Source organism: Salvelinus sp. IW2-2015, linkage group LG14 (genome assembly GCF_002910315.2).
Source record: "Salvelinus sp. IW2-2015 linkage group LG14, ASM291031v2, whole genome shotgun sequence".
Classification (NCBI taxonomy): Eukaryota; Metazoa; Chordata; class Actinopteri; order Salmoniformes; family Salmonidae; genus Salvelinus; species Salvelinus sp. IW2-2015.
The window spans coordinates 27,330,059-27,357,600 of NC_036854.1; the positions used below are offsets into that span (position 1 = coordinate 27,330,059).

Here is a 27,542-nt window from a genome sequence, read left to right on the forward strand (position 1 = left end):
GAGTTAGTATTTGGTAGCATTGCCTTTAAATTGTTTAAGCTTGGGTCAAACGTTTCGGGTAGCCTTCCACAACTTCCCACAATAAGTTGATGAATTTTGGTCCATCCCTCCTGACAGAGCTGGTGTAACTGAGTCAGGTTTATAGGCCTCCTTGCTCGCACACGCTTTTTCAGTTTCTGCCTACAAATCTTCTATAGGGTTGAGGTCAGGGCTTTGATGGCCACTCCAATACTTTGACTTTGTTGTCCTTAGCCATTTTGCCACAACTTTGGAAGTATGCTTGGGGTCATTGTCCATTTGGAACGACCATTTGCGACCAAAGCCTTAACTTCCTGACTGATGTCTGAGATGTTGCTTCAATATATCACATCATTTTCCTACCTCATGATTCCATCTATTTTGTGAAGTGCACCAGTCCCTCCTGCAGCAAGGCATCCCCACAACATGATGCTGCCACCCCGTGCTTCACGGTTGGGATGGTGTTCTTCAGCTTGCAAGCCTCCCCTTTTCCCCCAAACATAACGATGGTCATTATGGCATAAAAGTTCTATTTTTGTTTCATCAAACCTGAGGACATTCTCCAAAAAGTACGATCTTTATCCCAATGTACAGTTGCAAACCGTAGTCTGGCTTTTTTATTGGAGGTTTTGGAGCAGTGGCTTCTTCTTGCTGAGCGGCTTTCAGGTTAGGTTGATATAGGACTCGTTTTTACTGTGGATATAGATACTTTTGTACCTGTTTCTCCAGTATCTTCACAAGGTCCTTTGCTGTTGTTCTGGATTATTAGCACTTTTCGCACCAAAGTGCGTTCATCTCTAGGACAGAACTGTCTCCTTCCTGAGCGGTATGACGGCGGCGGGTCCATGGTGTATATACTTGCGTACTGTTGTTTTCTACAGAGGAACGTGGTACCTTCAGGCATTTAGAAATTGCTCCCAAGTATGAAACAGACTTGTGGAGGTCTAACCATTTTTTTCTGAGGTCTTGGCTGATTTCTTTTAATTTTCCCATGATGTCAAGCAAAGAGGCACTGAGTTTGTAGATAGGCCTTGAAATACATCCACAGGGACACCTCCATTGACTCAAATTATGTCAATTAGCCTATCAGAACTTCTAAAGCCATGAACATAATTTTCTGGAATTTTTCAAGCTGTTTAAAGGCACAGTCAATTTAGTGTATGTACATTTCTGACCCACTGGATTTGTGATACAGTGAATTTAAGTGAAATAATCTGTCTGTAAACAATTGTTGGTAAAATGACTTTGTGTCATGCACCAAAGTAGATGTCCTAACCGACTTGCCAAAACTGTAGTTTGTTAAACCAGAAATTTGTGGAGTGGTTGAAACAAGTTTTAAATGACTCCAACCTAAGTGTATTTAAAATTACGACTTAAACTGTAGCTACGCTGGGGATTAGCTAATCATTGGTGTGTGCACGTGTAGCTAACTAACGTATTTATGTAGCTAGCTTTCATTAGCAAACCTTTTTTTCTCTAGCAGCTAATGTTAGCGTTAGCTACTCTGGGTAACCTATACTGCAGTCAGATGCTGAGTTACCTAATAGGAACAATTTTCATTCCAAAACACTATGTATCACTGGGGGGTATCTTTCTCTTTCAGGTATATCAGATACTATCTAGATATGATACATGTTTATACGAGGAAAAAACTTTCAATTTGGTTATATATCCTTCATCCTTAGACTACGCTGGAGAAACCTGTCAGGCTCAGGTTTGTATGTCCGTGCAGAAAGACATCATTATTTTTATGCAGAATAGTACATTCTGATTTAAGGGCAATTATGTCTGTTTTGACTTTATCTTTATACATCTTGATGCTTTTATAGTGGAGATCAAGTTTATAAATTGCCTGCTGGCTAATGATACAGTGATTGCGCAGTCAGATTGAACAGAGTAAATAGGCATTTTAACGTCACAGATTAGCTGTTGGTAACTTGTGGAATAGACACCAGCTGGAATGCGCTTTAACCAATCACTATTCAGGATTAGACCACCGTTGTATAATCACAGTCACTGTCAGTACAATCAGTGGTGGGAAAAGTACTCAATTGTCATACTTGAGTAAAAGTAAAGATACATTAAAGAAAATGACAGAAGAGGTGAAAGTCACCCTAGTAAAATACTACTTTAGTAAAAGTATTTGGTTTTAATATACACTACCGTCAAAAGTCTTAAGACAATAACCATTCAAGGGTTTTTCTTATTTTACTATTTTCTACATTGTAGATAATAGTGAAAACATCAACACATGAAATAAGCCATATGGAATCATGTAGCAACCAAAAAAGTGTTAAACAAATCAAAATATATTATTATTTGAGATTCTTCAAATATCCACCCTTTGCCTTGATGACAGCTTTGCACACTCTTGGCCTGAGTAGCTTCATGAGGTAGTCACCTGGAATGCATTTCAATAAACCGGTTTGCCTTCTTAAAGGTTAATTTGTGGAATTTCTTTCCTTAGCGTTTGAGCCGATCAGTTGTGTGTTGACATGGTAGGGTGGTATACAGAAGAAAGCCCTATTTGGTAAAAAGACCAAGTCCATATTATGGCAAGAACAGCTCCAATAGCAAAGATAAACGACAGTCCATCATTACTTAAGGCATGAAGGTCAGTCGATACGAAACATTTCAAGAACTTTGAAGGTTTCTTCAAGTGCAGTCACTAAAACCATCAAGCGCTATGATGAAACTGGCTCTCGTGAGAACGCACAGGAATGGAAGACCAGAGTTACCTCTGCTGCAGAGGAAAATTCATTAGAGTTACCAGCCTCAGAAATTACAGCCAAATAAATGCACCACAGAGTAGGGTGCAGGCCAGGCAGCAGGCTGTTAGCCAGCCTGCCAGCTTAGTGGAGTCTGTCACTAGCATATCAGTGTCGTCAGCTCAGTCTATCCCATTAAGACCGTGTCTGTGCCTTGACCTAGGTAGGGCAAAACTTAACATGGCGGTGTTCGCCTTAGTAAGTCTCACTAGAATAAAAGACCTCTCCATTCCTGCCATTATTGAAAGAGATCGTGATACCTCACATCTCAAATAGGGCTACTTAATGTAGGTCCCTCACTTCAAAGGCAGTTAAGTCAATGAACTAATCACTGATCATAATCTTGATGTGGTTGGCCGACTGAAACATGGCTTAAGCCTGATGAATTTACTGTGTTAATGAGGCCTCACCTCCTGGTTACACTAGTGACCATATCCCCGTGCATCCCGCAAAGGCGGAGGTGTTAACATTTACGCATAGCACATTTCAATTTACAAAAAGAAACAACTTTTTGTCTTTTGAGCTTCTAGTCATGAAATCTATGCAGCCTCCCAATCACATTTTATAGCTACTGTTTACAGGCCTCCTGAGCCATATACAGCGTTTCTCACCGAGTTCCCTGAATTCCTATCGGACTTGTAGTCATAGCAGATAATATTCAAATTTTTGGTGACTTTAATATTCACATGAAAAAGTCCACAGACCACTCCAAAAGGTTTCGGAGCCATCATCGACTCTGGACCTACTCACTGCCACAGTCGTACCTGGACCTAGTTTTGTCCCATGGAATAAATGTTGTGGATCTAAGTTTTTCCTCATAACCCTGGACTATGACCACCATTTTATTACGTTTGCAATCCCGCAAAATAATCTGCTCAGACCCCAACCAAGGACATCAAAAGCGCGTCGTGCTATAAATCGTCGCGTCGTGCTATAAATTCTCAGACAACGCAAAGATTCCTTGATGCCCTTCTAGACTCCTCTGCCTACTCAAGGACGTCAGAGGACAAAAATCAGTTAACCACCTAACTGAGGAACTCAATTTAACCTTGCACAATACCCTAGATGCAGTTGCACCCTAAAAACAAAAAACATTTGTCATAAGAAACTAGCTCCCTGGTATACAGAAAATACCGAGCTCTGAAGCAAGCTTCCAGAAAATTGGAACGGAAATCGCGCCACACCAAACTGGAAGTCTTCCGACTAGCTTGGAAAGACAGTACCGTGCAGTATCGAAGACCCTCACTGCTGATCGATCATCCTATTTTTCCAACTTTATTGAGGAAAATAAGAACATCCAAAATTTCCTTTTGATACTGTCGTTAATGTATGTGAACTTCTGACCCACTGGGAATGTGATGAAAGAAATAAAAGCCTAAATAAATCACTCTACTATTATTCTGATATTTCACATTCTTAAAATAAAGTGGTGATCCTAACTGACCTAAAACAGGGAATTTTTACTAGGATTAAATGTCAGGAATTGTGAAAATCTGAGTTTAAATGTATTTGGCTAAAGTGTATGTAAACTTCCGATTTCAACTGTAGCTATCGAGGTAAATACATTTGGCCAACTCATTGTCCTCATCTCCCTTCTTAGTGGCTTATTAATGCGCCTCACAAACTARGATATCTAGCTATTTAGAAAGCTAGTTAACCCATACAGCACGTTAGATAGCTAGCTGATTTGCTAACTATGTTTTCCCGCCTTGTATCTAGTCTAGATATTTAGCTATCCACTTCTGTCTGTGTTGTAACGTTAGCTAGCTAGCTAGTTAGCATCTGCATTCTAGAGAGAAGTCTAGAGAAAACAATAGTTTGCGACCTGATTAGACTACAAAATGTTTAGAAAATTATTCTGACAAAAATGTGTATTTACAGTCCCCACACTCGCTTGTCCTCAGTTTTTTTTTTTTWAAGTTGTCGCTGTGCTGTATGGCAACTGTGTGGTCGTGAGGAGTAAACGGTGCAAATGGCTCACAGTCGCGTGTCCCCCTAGCACTTGTGCAGTAACGTTGTCAAAGAAGAAATGGCATTTAAAATATCCAATTCAAATTGTTATAAATTCAGTTGTTAAATTGTGCACTCATGAGATTACAGGCTGTTTTCAGTCATATTTTGCCTGTCAGAACATCTGACAATTTAACAAGATAAATATTATTTTACTGTGGATATTTCCATTATGCCACCATAATCAATATAGGCAATGCAATAAATTATTATTTCATGGATCTCGTGTTTTCAATGAGCACAGCAAGCTAGCGGATGAACTAAACATAGCCCAATTTGGGAAATAGCGGCCACAACGGACGGATCCGGTAACGCCCGTAATTCGATGTCCATGGACGTCACGTGCTGAGTCGGGTAGCTCTCCGGGAACAGGGTTGGAGAACCCTGTTCTATAACGACATGCTGTTCAATAGGCTACATCTGTCGGTACAAACTTTGATTGAGGAAATGATGGCATTACACCACTGGATCCACTACCCGGCTCTAGCGCTGCTGTAATGCAGTCCCTGCTCCTGCAGGCGTTGGGTTCTAGCTGGGCTTGGCTCCAGTGCGCATGTACTAATTGGCTCCTGAAACAGGAACTAGCAAGATGTCAGCCCCCACGAATGCGACCATGAGTAGAGTACTTGAAAACAATGGTCGGCCATCTTGGAGGCTGTCTCTAGTTCTTATTATAGCTCAGCGGATCTAATTACGGGCTGACTGTCATTAACAGACGGGACAAAATGCAAAATTGTCCAGAATCGTGATTAGATAACATCTCCAGTTGGAATTTCACACACATCCCAGGACAGGGGAAATACCGCAATGAGGACAGGTATCATCTCTTGAGGATTTTTTAAATTTTAATCTGAATTATTCGTTTACATTTTTACTAAGGAACAAACACGACAATGGGACTGTGCTATAGCCTGCGTCCTAGTCTTGACGAACCCGGTGATACCGAGCAGCCGGCGGACACCTCTGTACCGTTACGCTCCAAGGACCTTGATCACGAGGATACAGAGGCATATAATGACATGTCATGGTGCCGTCGTTGTTTGTGTCACCGCAGGGGCCCTGGCAAAGGCAAACCATTTGCGGGAGATGCCGGTCGATGGGACACGACTGACGGCGTGCCCATACAGAATGGGGGCGGTGGGGGAGCAGACCGCAGCCAGCGACAGCAATTGCTGCAGAAAACGCTCAGCAAACAGAAAAACAAGGACAAAAAGTTATCGGAGGAGATCAAAAAACAGGCGAAGAAAGTCAGTAAACATATCGATCTAACTCTGAAGGAGCAACAACGGGAATACGAGCAGACTCATCGTCTGCTTTTACTTGGTAGGTGGGAGATGGTAAGGTTGGGGCCAATAAATTGACCAGCCAAGTGCTCTTGTGTATCACATTTCAGCCCTGAAATAACGTTTCCCGTATTTAATTTCGGATGTCCTGACTTAGGTCAGGTGCGAACGGGAGGCTGTAGGGTAGGCTTATGAGGTATGTTATCCTTCTGCAATCAACGTGCCACAAAGTCAAATCAATGAGATATATGATTTGGCTATATTAGCTCTATCAAATGGAACAGAATAGACGTGTGAGTAGCTTCTGCCTATCATATCCGCATATCCAGTTCGATAACCTCTCAACCCTGTGCACAATTCGCGCGCAATCAAGATATGGTAAACGTCTCGGGCAATTAATGCACGGCTACCTCTAACACGTGGTGTCTTGATGGTCACCAGGCTTATGGTCACTAGTTCTCCTCTACCAATTAATGAGTCTGTTYTATTCAAAATATGTAGCCTACCAGTGATGTACTTGGAGTTAAATGTAACAGGCCTACATAATGCAAAGGGCTCATCGTTATCAGTGCACCAATGCTGTACAAGAGGCAACAGAAAATAAAGAGACACTTCAKCCAGCAACTTCAAATAATATTTTCAGTCACTAAAGCCCATAAAGATCATAATTATACCCTGAAGTTGTGGCATTGCCTTATATTGACCATGTATATGGCTTAGCCTAGTGGTTAGAGCATTGGGCCAGTAACTGAAAAGTTGCTGGATTGAATCCCCAAGCTGACAAGGTAAAAKATCTGTCTTTAAAAAATATATGTATTTAACTAGGCAAGTCAGTTAAGAACAAATTCTTATTTACAATGACAGCCTAGGAACAGTGGGTTAACTGCCTTGTTCAGGGGCAGAATGACAGATTTTACCTGGTCAGCTCGGGGATTCAATCTAGCAACCTTTTGGTTACTCGCCCAATGCTCTAACCACTAGACTACCTGTTGCCCCTGAACAAGGCAGTTAACCCACTGTTACCCGGTAGGCCGTCATTGTAAATAAGAATTTGTTCTTAAATTACTTGCCTAGTAAAGTAATTATTATTATTTTTAAATATGAGGCTCAGTGTTTCCCCTATATTCATTTAGCAGCGACGGGCCACTGCTGCTAAATCGTTGCCGCCACTCCCAAAAATATGATAATTGTTTGTAGAATTGCAAAAATAACAACTTCAATTCTTGCAATACAGGCATTTGGAACATCGCTCTTAAACATACATTCAAATTAATGAAATATATCTCCCAGCCCTACATGACAACATGCGTGCCACTTTTAAAGTATTTCAAACTTAATTTAAAACCAAAGAAGAACACAAGACTACTGTAGCCTACCACATGCATCCACACAGATACTTTCATCCAGTCCCATGCATTCCAAATCAAGCATGGAATCAGTGCTTTCTAACAATGTCACAAGGACAGCCCCTTGTGTAACCTAGCCTGGTCCCAGATCTGTTTGTGAAGTCTTGCCTTAACGTGACAATGATCATATAGGAGTTGGCAAGACTGCACTAACAGATCTGGGACCAGAATATGTGTAACCGTCAGTGGTCGATCGCAGCATTCCAAAATCTAGTTTATCAAAGACCAAGAGGCACACATCAAATACTGCTTAACTAACAGTGGTAGTAGGCCCAGTGAATGTGACCAGCAACTGTCATGGAACAACAGTCAGTCAGTTCCCCTTATAACCTCAGATGGAGTCTAGATTTCAAATGAGGGTAGCAATCTGTATTTGCTGTTTTTGAATCAAAAAGTAATTTGTTTGTCCAATGACAGAATTATCCTTTTATTGACAGCGTGCAGTAAAAATAAGAAAATACTTGCTGACCATAACACTCACAACTATCACATGATAGTTCATGTTATTATACAGTGTAAGCTGTAGCAGTTTACTGCTGAAATGACAAGCACACTAGATTTGACACCATTCCTCTGCTTTTTATTTGGAAGGGAAGTCGAAGGAAGGTGACAACTTCACTTAGGGTTATATGACTGGCGCCTAGCAACCGGAGGTATCAGGGTGTGTGTTAGTCTAAGGAATTTAACGTTTAGGTAGGTCGGAGGTGATCAGAGCTAACAGTCAGGTAATGTTTTGACCGTGTCAGACTCAGAACAGCATCAGCACTGATTCTAATCAAGTGTGTGTGTTATTCACAGTCACACTGAGGCATCCTATTTAGAATGTCAGTCAGTTTGCCATGGTAGTTTAGTTTTATTAAAAGGCAATTGAAGTTTTAGGCCTACCAATGGCAATTTCTTTGAATGATTACATAAAAGACAATCAGCATCTTCTTGCGTAACCTTCAATCATCCTGAAGTATTTCAGCATTCTTGATGGAGGCTGATCATCATTGGGAGCACAGGCAGGCATCATATGCCCAACACTCATCTGCTACATAACTTTCCACACTACCAAGCTGAGCTGAGCCAAACCAAGCTGGACTGTGCAGGCCTGGTTATGTATTCGCCATAGTTGCTGGAACTGGACAATGTGAAAAGGAAACATCACTGTATGGTTTGTGTCGGCATAAAAGTGTGAAAATGGTACGTGACCTGTTGGTAGTTTGCTGCTATCCAATCTCTGGGCTACCCTATGTGCATCTGAGCCTATTTTCAACCCCCACATGTACGTTCAGGTGGGGGACCAAGGCCTCCAAAGCAGCCTCTGGGAAAACAGACAGAATTTTGGACACACACACACACACACACACACACACACACACACACACACACACAGATTCTACTACCCTGCTAGAACTCTATGATTGTGTATTTAGGTACTACCCTTCACAGTATACACTTGCCCTGGCAAGTAGTATCACAGTTCTACAAATATGAATACTATACTTTGCTACTGCTAGCGTACTTTACTGCTGGCATGTTGGTCTGTCTATAACCAAATAAGGGCTGAGATGATTAGGATTAGTTCTATTCTCTCCTTGACCAACAACTCCTAATTCTCCTACTGTATGCACGTCTCATCCCATCTTATGATATCCTGTTTATTGAGAGTGAGGTCCATCCTTGTGTCAAGTTGCCATATATAGAAGCAAGTGGGAATAGTCCAAAGTCTGTGCTATTTTTGCTGCCGGTCCGTCCCATAAACCCTTCACCATCTTGCTTTCTCTGTCTCGTGGCCTGATTATGGCAGCCACGTTTTCAGGTATTGGGATGTTTAATTTCTGGGATGGTCAATGATAAGAGATAGAGGGGAAGGCTTTACCTTAGAGTACCATATGTTCATTGCTTATTCATACAGCACATATCCCTTAGTTATGAAGATGGGAGTTTGAGTTCAAGTGGTGTGTGTGTACATACATGTGTGTGTTTACCTGTGAGTGTGGTGGAGCAAGTTTGTGAGGCAGCAAATGGAATTGTGCACATATGTGTACAGTGTTAGTTTGTTTGTGTGTTTTCTGCATGCTAAGTGGCAGGTTGGCTCTGTTATCATTCCATATCAGAGCAGCAGTGAGAGGCTCAGAGCGAGAGAGACACTCTCCAGGAGGCTATTTTTAGCCCATATTCAGATAGAATCTGGGTTACGGAATTTCAAGAAATGGAACAGAGATGCTCTCAAGCAGGTTCAGGTTCTATCCAAATATGCAAATGTTCTGAGGTCAGTGGGAAAATATCCTACGCCCTCAAGTAGCTACGATTCACCTGAATGGATATAGCGGCCATCTTTTGAAAATGTAACACTAAAGTCATATACGTTGCATTTAACCTTCTAAGTGAGTAAGAAATCCACAATTGAGAGCTCCTAAAAACATGATATCTTCAGGGTTAGGGTAGCCAATCAGTTCCGTTCTTCCCATTTTCACCTAAGTGTAATATTAATTAAGGATCATTCTGAGGTAAGAACATGCTGTGTGAAAAGGCCAAACATGTCCCCAAAAGGTTTTATCTAAAGTACCAGTCAAAAGTTTGGACACACCTACTCATTCAAGGGGTTCTCTTTATTTGTACTATTTTCTACATTGTAGAATAATAGTGAATACATAAAACTATAAAGTAACACATATGGAATCATGTATTAACCAAAAAAGTGTTATATATTTTATATTTGAGATTCTTAAAAGTGGCCAGTGATGATAGCTTTGCACACTCTTGGCATTCTCTCAACCAGCTTCATGAGGTAGTCACCTGGAATGCATTTCAATTAACAGGTGTGCCTTGTTAAAAGTACATTTTTGGTATTTCCTTCTTAATGTGTTTGAGCCAATCAGTTGTGTTGTGATAGGGCTATCTTCTGTATACCAACCCTACCTTATTTGGCAAAAGACCAGGTCCATATTATGGCAAGAACAGCTCAAGTAAGCAAAGAGAAACAGAACAGTCCATCATTATTTTAAGACATGAAGGTCAGTCAATCCGGGAAAATTTAGTTCCATTTTTTTTTTGTATATCGTTCAAGCCTTGGTGGCATTTCTCTGTTTGGTAATAGGAAAAATAGGACTATCATTCTATTTACATTTTGGTCAGCAGACACTGGTCAGGTTATTGGGACAAAAACCTCCTCCTAACTACTGATCTCTTCTAACATCCTTTAATGTTCCTTGACGGCAACGTCCCTAATCAGTTTRCTCCCTCAGTCACTAGACCAGTAGATCTGACCTGGGAGTTTCCTCAAAACCGGAGAATATGATTCACTATATAGAGTGCCAAAGTCAGCAGCCAAACGTCTGCTGGTTACACTTAACTGGAGACATAAGTTACGAGGGTTACATATTGCTTTTATAATAGTAATGTAACAGATTTCATTTTGGGGGGGGGGGAATTTTTGTGTTTATGTCAACTGACTCATCAGATAAAATGTCATGAGGTAAGCAAGTTGGCTATCGTTAAACCTTGGTTTATTTCCAACTGTTTAAAAGCTGATACCAGTCCAGCATCCAGATATATTTATGACATCTATAACATAATTACCACGACATGTAGCTCTTTCTACAAAGGGTTCAAGTTAAGGTGACTTAATTATGGTGTGCCATTTGTAAAGATATGTCATTCCTGGGAATGGTTTCACTTGCTCAGTCCTGTGTCCAACTCTGGCCAGACAGACAGTGGTGTTGATGACCTCATCAGACCTCTCTTACACCTACCGTTATCTGGGGAGAAAATGTGCGTCCTGTTTTCTGGCCATATTTTTACTCTCGCTTTCTAAATTGGGCCCCACCGTCCTGCGGATACTAGCCTGGGGCTGTCCAGCGGGATTTGAAAGTTCATCTCGAACAAAAACAAAACGAAAGATCACACACCAGGAATGTGTGACAAAGGACAGTAATATCCCAAACGCACTCATTTTGGCCACTAGCCTACTGACAGACCGCACTGTTTTTAGCCTGCTGACAGACCGCATTGTTTTTAGCCTACTGACAGACCGCACTGTTCTTAGCCTGCTGACAGACCGCCCTGTTTTTTGCCTACTGACAGACCGCACTGTTTTTAGCCTACTGACAGACCGCCCTGTTTTTAGCCCTACTGACAGACCGCCTGTTCTTAGCCGCTGACAGACCGCCTGTTTCTTAGCCATGCTGACAGCCGCCTGTTTTAGCCTGCTGACAGACCGCCTGTCTTAGCCTGCTGTGAAGACCGCCCTGTTTTTTAGCCTGCTGACAGCCGCACTGTTTTAGCCTACTGACAGACCACTGTTTTAGCCTGCTGACAGACCGCACTGTTTTGCCTGCTGACAGACCGCACTGTTTGTAGAGCTACTTGACAGACCGCCTGTTCTTAGCCTGCTGACAGACCGCACTGTTTTTAGCCTGCTGACAGACCGCCCTGTTTTTAGCTGCTGACAGACGCACTGTTTTAGCCTGCTGACAGACGCCCTGTTTTAGCCTGCTGACAGACCGCTGTTTTTAGCCTGCTGACAGACCGCACTGTTTTTAGCCTGCTGACAGACCGCATTGTTTTTAGCCTACTGACAGACCGCACTGTTTTTAGCCTGCTAGACCGCCTGTTTTTGCCTACTGACAGACCGCACTGTTTTTAGCCTACTGACAGACGCGCCTGTTTTTAGCCTACTGACAGACCGCCGCGTTCTTAGCTGCTGACAGACCGCCTGTTTTAGCCTGCTGACAGGACCGCCTGTTCTTAGCCTGCTGACAGACCGCCCTGTTCTTAAGCCTCTGACAGACCGACTGTTCTTAGCCTGCTGACAGAACCGCCTGTTTTTAGCCTGCTGACAGACCGCCCTGTTTTTAGCCTACTGACAGACCGCCTGTTCTTAGCCTGCGACAGACCGCCTGTTTTTTAGCCTGCTGACAGACCGCACTGTTTTACTACAGACGCCTGTTTTTAGCCTAGACAGACCGCCTGTTTTAGCCTGCTGACAGAGCACTGTTTAGCCTGCTGACAGACCGCCCTGTTTTTAGCCTGCACAGACCGCCTGTTTTTAGCCTGCTGACAGACCGCACTGTTTAGCCTGCCTGACAGACCGCACTGTTTTGATCCTGCTGACAGACCGACTGTTTTTAGCCTGCTGACAGACCGCACTGTTTTTAGCCTGCTGACAGACCGACTGTTTTTAGCCTGAGCTGTTTAGCCTATGACGACGCTGTTTTTCCTGCTGACAGACCGCCCTGTTTTAGCCTGACTGAAGACCGCCCCTGTTTTTAGCCTGCTGACAGACCGCCCTGTTTTTAGCTACTGACAGACCGCCCTGTTTTTAGCCTGCTGACAGACCGCCGTTGTTTTAGCCTGCTGACAGACGCCCCTGTTTTAGCCTGCTGACAGAGCTGCCCTGTTTTTAGCCTGCTGACAGACCGCCCTGTTTTAGCCGCTGAAGACCGCCTGTTTTAGCCTGCTGACAGACCCCCTGTTTTTAGCCTGCTGACAGACCGCCCTGTTCTTAGCCTACTGACAGACCGCCCTGTTCTTAGCCTACTGACAGACCACCCTGTTTTTAGCACTATGACAGACCGCCCTTTTTTAGCCTGCTGACAGACTGCTCTTCTCTGCTAGTGCACTTCAATTGCCTGGCATTATGCCAAGTTTTACCTGATCAATAGTAACCTGTAGATCTCCTGGGTCGAGTTCAGTAGGGCACACCGTAGTGAAGTGTTTTGGAAAAAGAAGTCCAATCAGTAATGCAAATTTTGGTTAAGTCCAGGTAGTCCCTCCCTGTGTCAAGCCGTTTTCTTCCATTTGGTGCCTAAAGAATATGGCCCTGTACAGGGCCTGTTGGGAATCTCATATGGTTAACTTTTAGAAAGCTAGTTAGCATTCCAGATATCTTCTTAATCTCTAACCATATCTGTGTACTCACTGGAAACAGAAAGAATGCACCTGACTAAACCTGTTTTCTAGTCTAAGGTAGCCTATGACCTGAACATATATTATCCTCATACCCAATACATTTTTATCCAGGGAACAAGGAGGAGGGGGGAAAGTCATACAGTCATGGCTCTCTTGTAAAGAACGCCTGTTTTTCTTGACCATTCCCTTGTTGTAAATGCATATTGTCATCATGCATGCACACACACATTGAAGTGTAGTATTCATGCAAACCACAAGAGGGAGACAAAAGGCAATGTAAGACAACATGCAATGTGCTGATTTACATTGACACTGGCATTAAATAAATGTGTTTTTGTTACTTAACTCCTTGTGCCAAACAGGAAAAGAACTTGGGCACTGTAGCTCACTTAGTTGTATCGAAAAAGTTGACAAAAACCAAAATGAGTGACAGCAAAGATTGTCTTTACTCCCCATGGCCACTGTAGGGAGACATATAGTACATGACTCACTTCTGAATATCTCTCTCAACAGTGCACTCAACCAACACACATTAACAGTTAGGAAGCTCAGCGGGCTAAATTTGCATCCAGAGGAACCACACTGGTCAACATTTGCATCTTGTTTTCATAAAAAAAAAATTTTGGTACTGGAGAATCTTTCAATTGTTCTGGAGGCTGTAATGTTCTCGCCAGTGACACAGATAGTCATCTGGTCTCACGGTTGACAGTTTTCCTCACACTACTTTTGGTATAATCCATGTTTTGATATGAGGTCTGAATTCTGTTTTTGACGTTTTGGAAATCAATCAATCGTTCAATCAATGTAATTCATTCTAGTCCTTCTGAGTCTAGTTTGCCACTGAAACAGTCAAACACATCTACCCCACTTACTTCAGATCACAAAGTACTACTTTAATCAGTGTACCTGTTGTCTTTCAATTAGTTCACTACATTTTAATCGGGTTTGAAAGGACTTCATTAGTGATTCATTTCCCCAACAATGCTTTCCTTTGAGGATGGCTTTTATTGGTTGTCAGAACATTTGTCTATTCATCCAACCTACCCCTTAAAATGACCCAGAAAGCTCCTCCATCCCATACAATTTGGGAGGTTGTCTTGGGCTCTCACTCACTACATGGACATCTGCTAGGACATAGACATTGATATGACCCAGAAAGCTCCTCCATCCCATACAATTTGGGAGGTTGTCTTGGGCTCTCACTCACTACATGGATATCTGCTAGGATATAGACACTGATATGTAAACTCCAACTTGTTTGCATATATTTCATTACATTTGCATTATGTCTTTTTTGTCCCTCAAAGGTTGAGGTACTTTTCTGTTATAGTCAACCTTTACATTCTCTACTATTATTATAGTTTGACATTTTGTTTTGCTACAGATTGATGGTCATATACAGTAGTAGGCCTATGTCAAGTTAATACTTCAGAGAACTTTGAATAGCAGCCAACTATACATTTTTTCTTATTTGTTCAGATTTTGTAACTGTTATCATTTGGTCTCGTAATTTCAATATGGTTTGTGTGGTTATGCGTCTGGTGTGCGGCTTAGTGATATCCGGGATCCTTGGGACGTCCCTACCCTAAACGCTAACCTTAACCCCTACCCATACCCTTTCCATAACCCTTTCCACTGGGCATAGATGTCAAGGTATAGTTGTGATTGACATTTAGTTGAGTTGTCAACTAACTTGAATTTTAAAGTGAAATCAACAAAAAAAATGCGCCATGCCATTGGATTTAGGTTAAAAGTTGGGTAAAAAAAGAGACGAAATAACCTTATGTTGTTGACTTTTTGCAAATCCAATCAGTTTTCCACGTGAGTTAACTTAACCATTTGAAATTACGACTGCAATAGGGTAGGGATCCTATATAGTGTATAGACCTGTTTGGTCGCGCGCTCTAGTTTAGCTCCATTTACCGGTGTTTGCGGGCGCCAGTGAAATTATTTACGCGCGTGAAGTGTATAAAGGAAACTATTTGTGGAAAACGCCATCAAGTGTCTGTCTGGTGCATCTTCTATTCTAGGTATCCTATTCAATAATAACACAAATATAAACACGTTTTTGTAAACTATATTTAACTATATCAATTACCTTTTTTTAATGCTGAACATTCATTAGGCTATCCGGCGGGCCATTAGAGAGCTTCCAATACATTCAACAAGGCTTTGAATTATTCTCATGTTATTGTAGCCAATGTTTTTAATAGTGTAAATATGTAGGCTATATGTAAATACATATCATTAACATAATATATAGACCCGCCCATTAAAGAACTAAAGTGAAGCCAATGCCCCTCTATCACAGAGAGAGGAAGGCAAATATAGAAACCATATCAACGGGTAGTCTTAACTTTCCCTGGGGCCCCCATCCTTCTGAAGCGAAAGCTTTTGACGCACATTTACTAGATTAACGTAGGCTGTACTTTTTGTTTGTTCTACCGGTAAAAATCAAGATAAGTTGGTCGATAAAACATTTTTTTTGTTCAACTGGATATTCAAACAGTGGTATGGTGGCGCGCGCTTTGAGGTGTTTCTTTTTCGGTTCTGTGTGACTTCCTGGTGCTACAGAGAGAGGCAGTGCTGAGTTAAAAAGACAGAAACACAAACAGCATTTTAGAAAGGAAAAATAGAGAGTGGGAAGCAGGAGCGAGAGAGAGGAGCAGTTGGCTGGCTTCCAGATTCAGCCCCGCTCCACTCTTTGCATATTTATGAAATTAATGTATCTTTTTGTTCTATTTATGATGCACGTATTTATTAGAATCGACTGAATCTACTGGATTGGGTTTGACAAGGGGTTAAAACGAAATTGTAACGGGAAGGTTTTTCTCTGAGCGACGGAGAAGTGGCGCACGGATTTATCGCCCCATTTGTTCTCATTTTATATTGAAAGAAGGATTTACATTAGCTGTTATTTTATACTTTCTGTTTACGAGAAGAGGTCAGCGGAAGATGGGTTGTTTGGGCAACAGCAAGACTGAAGATCAACGCATCGATGAAAAGGCACAAAGAGAAGCGAATAAAAAAATAGAGAAACAATTACAAAAGGAAAGACAAGCATATAAAGCCACACATCGACTGCTTTTATTGGGTAAGGTCCAGAAGGTGMATTTGATAAATGATATGTATCATGTATGTTTTCAGAGATTCGCACCCCAGCCCACATACGTTGACAGGTCTCGCAAGCGCTGACTGAATCTTCAGATGGATTGTAGCCTAATTCTCATGGATTTTAAACACCAGCATATGCGGCACCCAAGTATATTTTAATATTTTAGTGATAGCTCCAGGTCCTTATGTTAGATCTGTGTTTTATGTCGAAGGGGCTGGAGAGTCTGGGAAAAGCACGATTGTCAAGCAGATGCGGATTCTGCACGTCAATGGTTTTAACGCAGAGTAAGTACACGTTATTTCATATATTTGACCGCATTTACGTGCCAAATGTTGACGTATTCCTATTCTATGTGGATACTGTTGTGTATTAGAATATGTTTTCTTGTGGTAATTTCAATTTGTTCCATGCAAGAGAAGGAAATGACCGAGTGTTGGGTAGACGTTTCTTTGCGCTGTAGCACTGCAGTGTCCATCGGGAGTCATCGGGCCCAATGGTTTTAACAACAGCATAGCGACCAGCCTGCTATGTCCAACTGATTTCTAATAGCTGTCACAGAGATAAAGACGTCATATTATGTGGTCTAGATTCTGTGTGCCAAAACACTGGCAGATAAATGTTAGTCTTAGTTGCTATTACATTATAATGCGCAAGCCAACAAAAACATCTAAAAACTGAATTCATTGGCTGAAAAAACGGTTATACAAAAGTAACGTGTGCAGTGGTATTTTACAACGATGCTGAAACAATGTATCTGTAAGCCTTTCTATGGCCTATAATATCCCATCTAGACTTGGTTACATTATCGTTTGATTTGGTTACATTGTGCAATGTACTATATATAGTATTCTGTATAGGCTGTAGAGGTCTAATTTAATAAGTTTTTTGAAAATCTGCCTCCTATTTATATATGTAATAATATCTTTGATATTATTTAAGCAAATGGACCAAGATACATATAGTCAATGCTTAATGTCCATCCACTTTTGTTGCTGAATGGGACAAATCTCTCTGAATATTGGGGTAGTGCTAACAGCCCACTGAATCAACTTGTTTCAAAATTACGTTGAACCAACGTGGAATAGACGTTTAATTATTGTCTGTGCCCATTGGGAGGCTACTGTAATAGTATTATAAAGTAAACTTTCAAATAACATTTTAGCACAATACATAATTACTGTTAATTTACAAATGGTAAGTATGACCAAACAACCTATTATGCCTCTGATGGTTTGCATTAGTGGTCTGTGAGACATCCTCTTCTTTCTACAGGACAGCATAAAGGTTCCTTTTAATGAATCCAGCGATCACTTTTACATTATTCATTAATGCCTAACAGTCCTAATTCTATATGTTGTTTCTCCACCCAGAGAAAAGAAACAGAAGGTCCTGGACATCCGGAAAAATGTGAAGGATGCCATTGTGGTAAGTTGTAGGCTGTATGTAGCCTACTCAAATAAAAAGATGAGGTGCTGAGAATTGTATGATATAATGTACATGGTCACACCCGCTGAGATTATTTCCTGCAATCCCATTTGACTGATAGAAGGGCTTTTCCCCATGTATCCGACTTGATGTCTGTGTTTTTGTTTTTATCTGCTTTGTAGACGGTAGTTTCGGCGATGAGCACGTTAATACCCCCAGTTCCAATAGGTAACCCAGCGAACGAGTACAGAATTGACTACATCAAAAGTATAGCACCTCTCTCGGACTTCGACTACACAGAGGTAAGGGGCGACCGTCTGTCAAACTCTGACTGATCTATACATACATACATGCATGCATACATACATACATACATACATACATACATACATACATACATACATACATACATACATACATACATACATACATACATACATACATACATACCTAGAGAGAGAGAGATCTTTACAGCTTGTTAGTTATGCCCTGAGAAGCAACCTCGAGGCATTGATCAGGTCTTTGCTATTCATAGATTCATAGTGTATCCAACTCTGATTGAATTTACTCATTCAGTGGACAATCAAATACAAATGTTGTCTAAGTCTATCTGTAGTCAGGTTGCTCAAAGTGGAGTCTGTTTAAATGCTGATGCCAAATATACGGTGACTATGAAAAAAAGTTCTGCAAGCCTATACTGAAATAGCAGTCATCTAAAAAAAGCCACATTCACTAGTGTCCACTAGCTCCATTTGAGGGATTTTACATTTGTTCTGAGAAATGTTCAGATCCTACATACYAAGGATAAGAGTCCATTCAAAACCATCACCTACTGGAACATAAGCTATATGATTAGGCAATTTAGAAATGAATGAACCATGGCAGGGTATATTTTTTAAGTTGTAAATGCTTTATTAAATTGTGAAATATGTATGATTACCTGAGCTCTGCAACACGTTCTGCAAACACCCAGTAGTAAGCCACGGTGGAATTACTTAGATGATTTCTTTACTTTGGATTTGATTGAAAGGGCCTGACGTGGGCAAATAGATGTAATTACTTCTGGTGTTTGCTTCCAGTGATATCTCCCAGCTATGAATAGAATTTTATGAGTACACAATAAAACAAATACTTTGCTATATTTGACTGCCTGGAAATATACACTACATGACCAAAATGATGTAGACACCTGCTCGTCAAAGATCTGATTCCAAAATCATGGTCATTAATATGGAGTTAGTCCCCCCTTTGCTGCAGTAACAGGCTCCACTCTTCTGGGAAGGTTTTCCACTAGATGTTGAAACATTGCTGAGGGGACTTGCGTACATTCAGCCACAAGCGCATTAGTGAGGTCGGCACTGGTGTTGGGTGATTAGGCCTGGCTCGCAGTCGGCATTCCAATTCATCCCAAAGGTGTTCGATTGGGTTGAGATCAGGGCTCTGTGAAGGCCAGTAAAGTTCTTCCACAGCGATCTTGACAAACCATTTCTGTATGGCCATCGCTTTGTGCATGGGGGCATTGTCATGCTGAAACAGGAAAGGGCCTTCCCCAAACTGTTGCCACAAAGTTGGAAGCACAGAATTGCCGTATGCTATAGTGTTAAGATTTTCCTTCACTGGAACTAAGGGGCGTAGCCCAAACCATGAAAAACAGACCGAGACCATTATTCCTCCTCCCACCAAACTTTACAGTTGGCACTATGGCTTCGGACAGGTAGCGTTCTCCTGGCCTCTGCCAGTTGGTGAAGCGTGATTCATCACTCCAGAGAATGCGTTTTCACTGCTGCAGCGTCCTATGGCGGCAAGGTTTATACCACTCCAGCCGAGACTTGGCATCTGCCATGGAAATCCATTTCATGTAGTTTGCGACAAAGTCTTGCGCTGACGTTGCTTCCAGAGGCAGTTTGGAAATCGGTAGTGAGTGTTACAACCGAGGACAGACCATTTTTACGCTCCACAGTTCGGCAATCAGTGGTCCCGTTCTGTGAGCTTGTGTGGCCTACCACTTTGCGTCTGAGCCGTTGTTGCTCCTAGACATTTCCACTTCACAGTAACAGCACTTACAGTTGAKCGGGACAGCTCTAGAGGAGCAGAAATTTGACAAAATGACTTGTTGGAAAAATGGCATCCTATGACTGTGACACATTGAAAGTCACTGAGCTCTTCAGTAAGGCCATTCAATTGCCAATGTTTGTCTACGGAGATTGCATGGCTGTGTGCTCGATGTTATACACCTGTCAGCAACGGGTGTGGCAGAAATAGCCGAAACCACTAATTTGAAGGGGTGTCCACATACTTTTGTGTATTTATAGTGTATCTACACAGTATATACCCTGTAAGAGTTCCTATTGGCTGTTGGTATTTGTTATTTTTTCTCTCCCATTGGAATGTCCACAAAATCGGATATAGGTCCAAAACTTTGCTCCAATCAGGAACCTTGTTTTTTCAGACAGTGAATAAGGGTAAGCTGGTCCAGTGCGCAATCTGGACACATCTGTTGGACTAGATAAATACTAATCAACTGTTACATGATGAGTCGGCTTGCTAAAAAAAGCTTTTAGTAACCAAATTTTTTTTGGGGGGGGCGAGGGCGGAGTTTGGGGGAGCGCATCGTTAGCAATTTAAATCAAATCCGTCCCTTCTCCCTCAAAAGGAATTGTTTGATGCCTTTTCTGAGTGCAGTGGGTCAAGGCAAGGCAGACAAAGCGTTGGTCTGTTTGTGCCGAGGTGTTACGAAAGATTCCAAACAGTCGATTCTTTTAGTGTCTCAGATTCCCTGTGTTGGGTCAGTGACGCTGCAGACGACATGAAACGACGATGAGAATAAGGGTCTGCTCCAGGGTTTGTTGATACTCTGTTATCTAATGCTTTTAACTGTGTACTCTGCAAGCGCTGATGAAGGTTGTTGTGATGTTGACAGTGGATTGCTAATAGGAAACACTGATTTGTGAGTGGACCACAAGCATGAAATATGGGACTTTCAAAACTTTATTTGACCCCGAGATAGGATATCTAGGATATCTGTGACGTACGAGCTTCCGTTTCCGCGGTGCAGAATTTAAAAAAATTAGCTTTTTATAAGGGACCACTCTAAGAAGTAGTGGTACATGAAGTTTATTGCGTTGTGTGCGAAAAGATCCTCTCTTAATGTTGTTTTGAGTTAGATCTGGTGCTTTTGCTTTAACGTTCAAACTAATTAGATGTAAATTCATGAATTACATATTTTTTTGTCTGTCTTTAATTAGTTGAATTAGTCCTATTCTCTCTGGTTTTGCCCAGTTGTTGGCGGTATCTGTCCCGTCTCCGTCTGTGTTTTTGTCTGTGTATTCATACCAGTGGTGATCCATACTGTATACCAGTCAGTCAAAGATGGACAGTAGGAACAGTAGATTTTTTGGCTGCAACACAGGTTTCATTAATTAGGCCTATTATGTAAAGGCACATCGATTTCTGTTGGTAAACCAGCTGGCTAGTGGCTCAGACATGTGGACAAAGAGAGGCCCTCACAGCATTCAAACAAACATTCAACAAATGAATATTTTCCTCTAAAGCAGGTCCGTGTTTCATGTAGGGCCTCCTATGTCACATGTAAGGCCTTGTTTCTGCCGGGACTCAAAACACCCTTTGTCTACCACAGCAGAGATTTCAAAATGCAACTTCCCCACAAACCGTATAGAAAAAATGACAAAGAATAACTTTTAGCCTTGGCCTCCGCTGATGATTTGACAGTTGATGTGATGCTTTTGCTGCCATGCTATGCTACCTGTAGGCAAATGTAGATTCGTATTATCCAATTATCCGCCTGCATGTGTAACTTGTTAATGTTGCAAAAAAAAGGGAATTTCTAAGAAGAGCACTTGTCCAGTGTTTAAGTTGTTTCGCAAATGGGTTTGTTTAACCTCACGTTTTGTTGAATTTCACTTGAATTAATGAAATTATGCCCTCAACTTCATGCACCATGCCCACGAGAGAGAGAGAGCGCGTGAGAGACACACACACACACACACCCTTTCAAAATGGTTCCCTTCAGATTATTAAAACAATAACAAGCAGAGTTTCATACCATATGCTTTAATCACTACCCACCTGCACTCGTTGGTAATTGATAATCACAACCAGTTTATCATGCAGCGTGATAAAACAGAGTGAATGTGTCTATGTCTATCTCGTTTTTCAGAGATTGCTTGGCCATTATTTACGCTAAAATAAATATGGCAAAATATATGGCTTGTGTTGCTGCTGCCCTGGCTCAATGCTTATATTGGCAGTAGATGACATACCCTTGGTCTTAAAACACTGGGCTTTAAAACAATGCATCAGCAGTTGATTGCGGTTACATAATTGAAGAGCATACTTTTTTATTTTTTTCATCCATTCCAGGATTTCTTGTCATGGTGCCAGTAGCGGCTAGACTAGAATAATCTTAGATTGTTTTGGGGCCTGCCACTTGGCTCCAGTACATTCTCATGTGTTCAGTTTACTAGGCCTTTTTTCATCTGCCCAAAGCTGACGTTTGCCACTTCAATATGCAACATCACAACTATTCCTTCAAACATTTAATCTACTTGTGTCTATCTATTCTATGTAAACTATTGATGCAGGTATTAAGCTGTAACAATCAATTATATAAAACACACACTCCTGTTAATATCTCATGTAAATTACGGCAGCTACCAATGAAGACATTTATCTGAGACAACTACAGAAATGTCAGTACGTTGGATTAATAAGGTTTGACCAATACGGTGAGAGCGCGGTATAAGGCCATAGGTATGAAACGGTTAAGGAACCGTAAGTTATGTGCACAACGTCCCGGTTGCTCTCTTTCATGGGCCCTTCCGTTAGAGGCAGTAAACTGCATACTGCATTTATTCACACTGTGTCATGAGCCTCCCTGAAACTGAGCCCTGAGGAGTGTCTTCTGCTTCTTTATATATACACACACACACACACACAGTTTGATCATAGTAGGCCTCCTTTGTTAAGCCATTGGAAGAGGAGAGAGCCATTGGCGCTTAAAAGTCTTTTTCAGCTTGACGGCTGGACGAATCCTCCAGAGTGCAGGGGACAGGGTTGAGTGGTGGACGAATCCTCCAGAGTGCAGGGGACAGGGTTGAGTGGTGGACGAATCCTCCAGAGTGTAGGGGACAGGGTTGAGTGGTGGACGAACCCTCCAGAGTGTAAAGGCGGACAGGGATGAGTGGTGGACGAACCCTCCAGAGTGCAGGGGACAGGGTTGAGTGGTGGACGAATCCTCCAGAGTGTAGGGGACAGGGTTGAGTGGTGGACGAACCCTCCAGAGTGTAGGGGACAGGGTGAGTGGTGGACGAACCTCCAGAGTGTAGGGGACAGGGTTGAATGGTGGACGAACTCCAGAGTGTAGGGGCAGGGTTGAGTGGTGGACGAATCCTCCAGAGTGTAGGGGACAGGGTTGAGTGGTGGACGAACCCCCAGAGTGAGGGACAGGGTTGAGTGGTGAGAAGACCCGCAGTGTAGGAGGACGGGGTTGAATGGTGGACGCCTCAGAGTGTAGGGGACGGGGGTTGAGTGGTGGACGAACCCTCCAGAGTGTAGGGGACGGGGTTGAGTGGTGGAACCGAACGCTCCAGAGTGTAGGGGACGGGGTTGAATAGTGGACAAACCCTCCAGAGTGGTGGGGACGGGGTTGAGTGGTGGACGAACGCGCGCAGAGTGTAGGGGAGGGTTGAGTGGTGGACGAACCCCAGAGTGTAGGGGACAGGGTTGAGTGGTGGACGACCCGCCAGAGTGAGGGGACGGGGTTGAGTGGTGGACGAACCCTCCAGAGTGCAGGGCGGGGTTGAGTGGTGGACGAATCCTCCAGAGTGCAGGGGACAGGGTTGAGTGGTGGACGAACCGCCAGAGTAGGGGACGAGGTTGAATGGTGGTGACGAGACCTCCAGAGTGTAGGGGACGGGGTTGAGTGGTGGGACTAATCCTCCAGAGTGCAGGGGACAGGGTTGAGTTGGTGGGACGAATCTCCAGAGTGCAGGGGACAGGGTTGGGGGAAAAAGTGGGGGGGGGTGGGGGACGAATCTCCAGCAGTGGGCAGGGGAACGGGGTTGAGTGGTGGACGAACCCTCCAGAGTGCAGGGAACGAGGTTGAGGTGTGGACCGAATCCTCCAGAGTGTAGGGGACAGGGTTTGAGTGGTGGACGAACCCGCAGAGTGTAGGGGACAGGGTGAGTGGTGGATGAATCCTCCAGAGTGTAGGGGATGGGGTTGAATGGTGGACGAACCCTCCAGGAGTGTAGGGGACGGGGTTGAATGGTGGACGAACCCTCCAGAGTGTAGGGGACGGGTTGAGTGGTGGACGAATCCTCCAGAGTGCGGGGACGGGTTTGAGTGGTGACGAACCTCCAGAGTGCAGGGGACGGGGTGAATAGTGGACGAACCCTCCAGAGTGTAGGGACAGGGTTGAATGGTGGACGAACCCTCCAGAGTGCAGAGGACGGGGTTGAATAGTGGACGAACCCGCCAGAGTGCAGGAGACAGGGTTGAGTGGTGGACGAATCCTCCAGAGTGTAGGGGACGGGGTTGAATAGTGGACGAACCCTCCAGAGTGCAGGGGACGGGGTTGAATGGTGGACGAACCCTCCAGAGTGTAGGGGCAGGGTTGAATGGTGGACGAACCCTCCAGAGTGCAGGGGACAGGGTTGAATGGTGGACGAGATTAACACCATACACTACAGTATGGAGTAGTCTGGCTCCATGACTTCATTTGGCCGACATAGCATACATAGTATTTGTAAACAAAGTGAGATCAGTCATATGTTTTAGTTAGTAGGCCATTGATAGCAAGATGAAGACCGATAGGCTTTTTAATCCAAATTAAATGGGGAAGCAGGGAGCCTAGTGGTTAGAGCGTTGGGACAGTAACCGAAAGGATCGAATCCCCGAGCTGACAAGGTAAAAATCTGTCCTTCTGCCCCTGAACAAGGCAGTTAACTCACTGTTCCTAGGCCGTCATTGTAAATAAGAATTTGTTCTTAACTGACTTGCCTAGTTAAATAAAATAAAACATTTAAAAATGATAATTTGAGTCGCAGACCTCCAGTCTTGTCTGGGTAAGCCCGCCCTTCAGACAGACCTCAGCAATGACGTTTTGTAATGCTTGCTGAGGACACTGAATACTACTGTGTAACTGTCTCCCCACCCAAACATCCTTAAACCAAAATAGACCATTGATAATTGCAGATTAATCCGATATTTATCTGTTTTGGTTCTAAGAAGGTTCCCCGAAATGCCGTGTGACATGTTTGTCAACTTTTTTGGCTATGGGGTGTTTATTGTCAGGCTAGGATTTCAATACATTCAGTCACCCACAGATCCAGTTCAGATCCATTCTTCTCTTTGTCAGCCAGTGACAAAATAATACAGCAGAATTGGTAACAGGACCAGATTTTCTCTTTCTTTTTCTTTCTTACTCTCTTGTCTCACTTGTTCTCTCACTATCTCTCTCTGTCTCTCTCTCGATCTCTTTCTGTGAATCCTTTGTCTGGGGCTCATTTGCTCTGGGCTGCATCACCATTTCCTAACAGCAGAGATTTAGACCAGATTAGTCTACTCTACAGCATGGCATGGCACAGATAGGCAGTCAGTCAGACAGGCAGTCAGTCAGGGAGTCAGGCAGGCAGGCAGGCAGTCAGACAGTTGAGATATGCTTATGTTTTTCGACCAGAAAGTGGTTGTGCGCATCAGTATGTGTGTGTGTGTGCGTGTTTGACAGGAAGGGAGGGTTTGAAGTGTAACAGGACGTAGCAGAGAGACGCAGGATCACGCCTCACTGGCGTTGTGACCAGCGCTGTGTCTCCCCTGACGATCTTGTCTGATGGTGTGTGTGTTCGAGAACTATTCGTTTTGTTGATGACTCATCGTAGTCTTATGTATGACAGTAAAGCTATACCTGGGCCAGAAACGCAGGCTCTGTAAAATGACTTGGTGCATATGTAACAGTTCAACTTTAGTACGTCCCCTCGCCCCGACCCGGGCGCGAACCAGGGACCCTCTGCACACAGACAAGTCACCCACGAAACATCGTTACCCATCGCTCCACAAAAGCCTTGCAGAGCAAGGGGAACCACTACTTCAAGGTCTCAAAGCGAGTGACGTAACCGATTGAAACGCTATTAGCGTGCACCACCGCTAACTAGCTAGCCATTTCACATCCGTTACACATAGCTGTGCATTGGAAAATATATCGAAGAATCCTTTGTCTCATTGTATTCTCCAACTTGGTTTCTAAGCCGAAATACATTCAAGGGGATCGTTCATGGGACTTCATGTTTGATGTTGTTTTCATAAACTTGATGAACCATTGTGTTCAAAAAGAGATAACCATGAATAACAATGTGGATATTTCTACATTCATGGTTTATGGAATATGTATCCACATGCACAAACTGAAACACTGGAGCATTTAATGGAGCATTTAGTGACAGCAAACCGTGGCTGACAGGCAGGCTACCCAAAGGGCTTCATTGAGTGAGTTGATTATTCTTTACACGTGACTGAGAATGTCGTCTCACCAGAACTTTGTCTTTTGATTTGTCTGTGGTTACCATAACACAACAGTGTTGCAGAAGACACAGGAAGAACTCCCTCCCTCCCTACACACACACACACACACAGTTGTTTTGAGCTGAACGTCCACAGCCTCCCTGTGTTCTAAGTCAGGTATCAGACCACCCTGAACATGGCCTTTACGTGACTGTGATGTCACCCATCACCTGGACAGAACTGTGGCCCTAACAACTAACAGTCACATCCGCCATAGATTGACCCTGTGTTGTGGCACTAAAGACAGCGGTATCCTAGCACAATCTCCCTCTCTGGTCCAATGGTGGGTATACAAGGGATAGCGTTGATACCCAGGGGTGGGTGAGTGTGCCCAGGGAATCTGAGGTGATCGCACTGGTAGCGGTGTGGAGGGACTGGAGGATGCCCGAAAAGCAGCCAGGGACGTCATTAGCCACAGGCCCATGGGCTAGCTGTTTCTAACCCAACTGCTAATTACTCTTTTTTTTGCCTTCGCCGCATCACTAATGAAGGCTTAGGTTCAGTAAAGGACGTGCCGGTTAAATGGAAGGGCTCCTAATGGGCTTCAGTGTTTTGTTTACGTGTTTTTGTGTCACCAGGTGCTCCCCAGGGCTCAGTGTTGGGCCCTGTGAGTTTTGACTGTGGGGACCCACAGGGCTGCTTTAGTATTCCCCGTCCCTGTGATAGGCTGCCTGTCAAGTAGGCTACATAGGTTCTCTACAGTTATTTAGTTTTTTTGCTCAAGTGTTTTTTTGCTTTTTTCAGGAATTGAAACTGGTTCATAGTGGGGAATTTCACTCTATTATCGTGGATTTCAGTTGGCTGGGTACCTCCCCTTTTTTGCACTCCACAATTAATTAACTTTCTTAGCCAATGTTTTGGGGCCAAATTGTAGAAAAGTATAGGCTGTGTGCTTGTCAGTAGTTATAGAACGTTCTGGAGTACCCTCATTGCAATATATGTGATCCTGACAGTCGCAGGTTGAGTCGACAACAGTGCAAGTAATGACTCATATGGGGGAAAAACATCCGACTTTCCTCAGTCACGAGACCGACAGGACCTG

The 27,542-nt window shown here is 43.1% G+C and overlaps 1 protein-coding gene across 2 annotated transcripts in view; it reads left to right on the forward strand.

Moving 5' to 3' along the window:
* The first annotated feature begins 5,205 nt into the window (after positions 1-5,205).
* Positions 5,206-27,542, forward strand: part of LOC111972774 (guanine nucleotide-binding protein G(olf) subunit alpha) — a 72,374-nt gene continuing 50,037 nt past the window's right edge. The window contains exons 1-4 of one of the 2 annotated variants that reach the window (XM_023999847.2): positions 5,206-6,119; positions 16,710-16,782; positions 17,869-17,923; positions 18,106-18,225. In XM_023999847.2, coding sequence (XP_023855615.1) covers positions 5,690-6,119; positions 16,710-16,782; positions 17,869-17,923; positions 18,106-18,225 — 678 coding nt within the window. In that variant the 5' untranslated portion in view covers positions 5,206-5,689. Of the gene's footprint in view, positions 6,120-15,737; positions 16,478-16,709; positions 16,783-17,868; positions 17,924-18,105; positions 18,226-27,542 lie in introns of those variants that run through there. The other variant, XM_023999846.2, reaches the window with a different exon arrangement.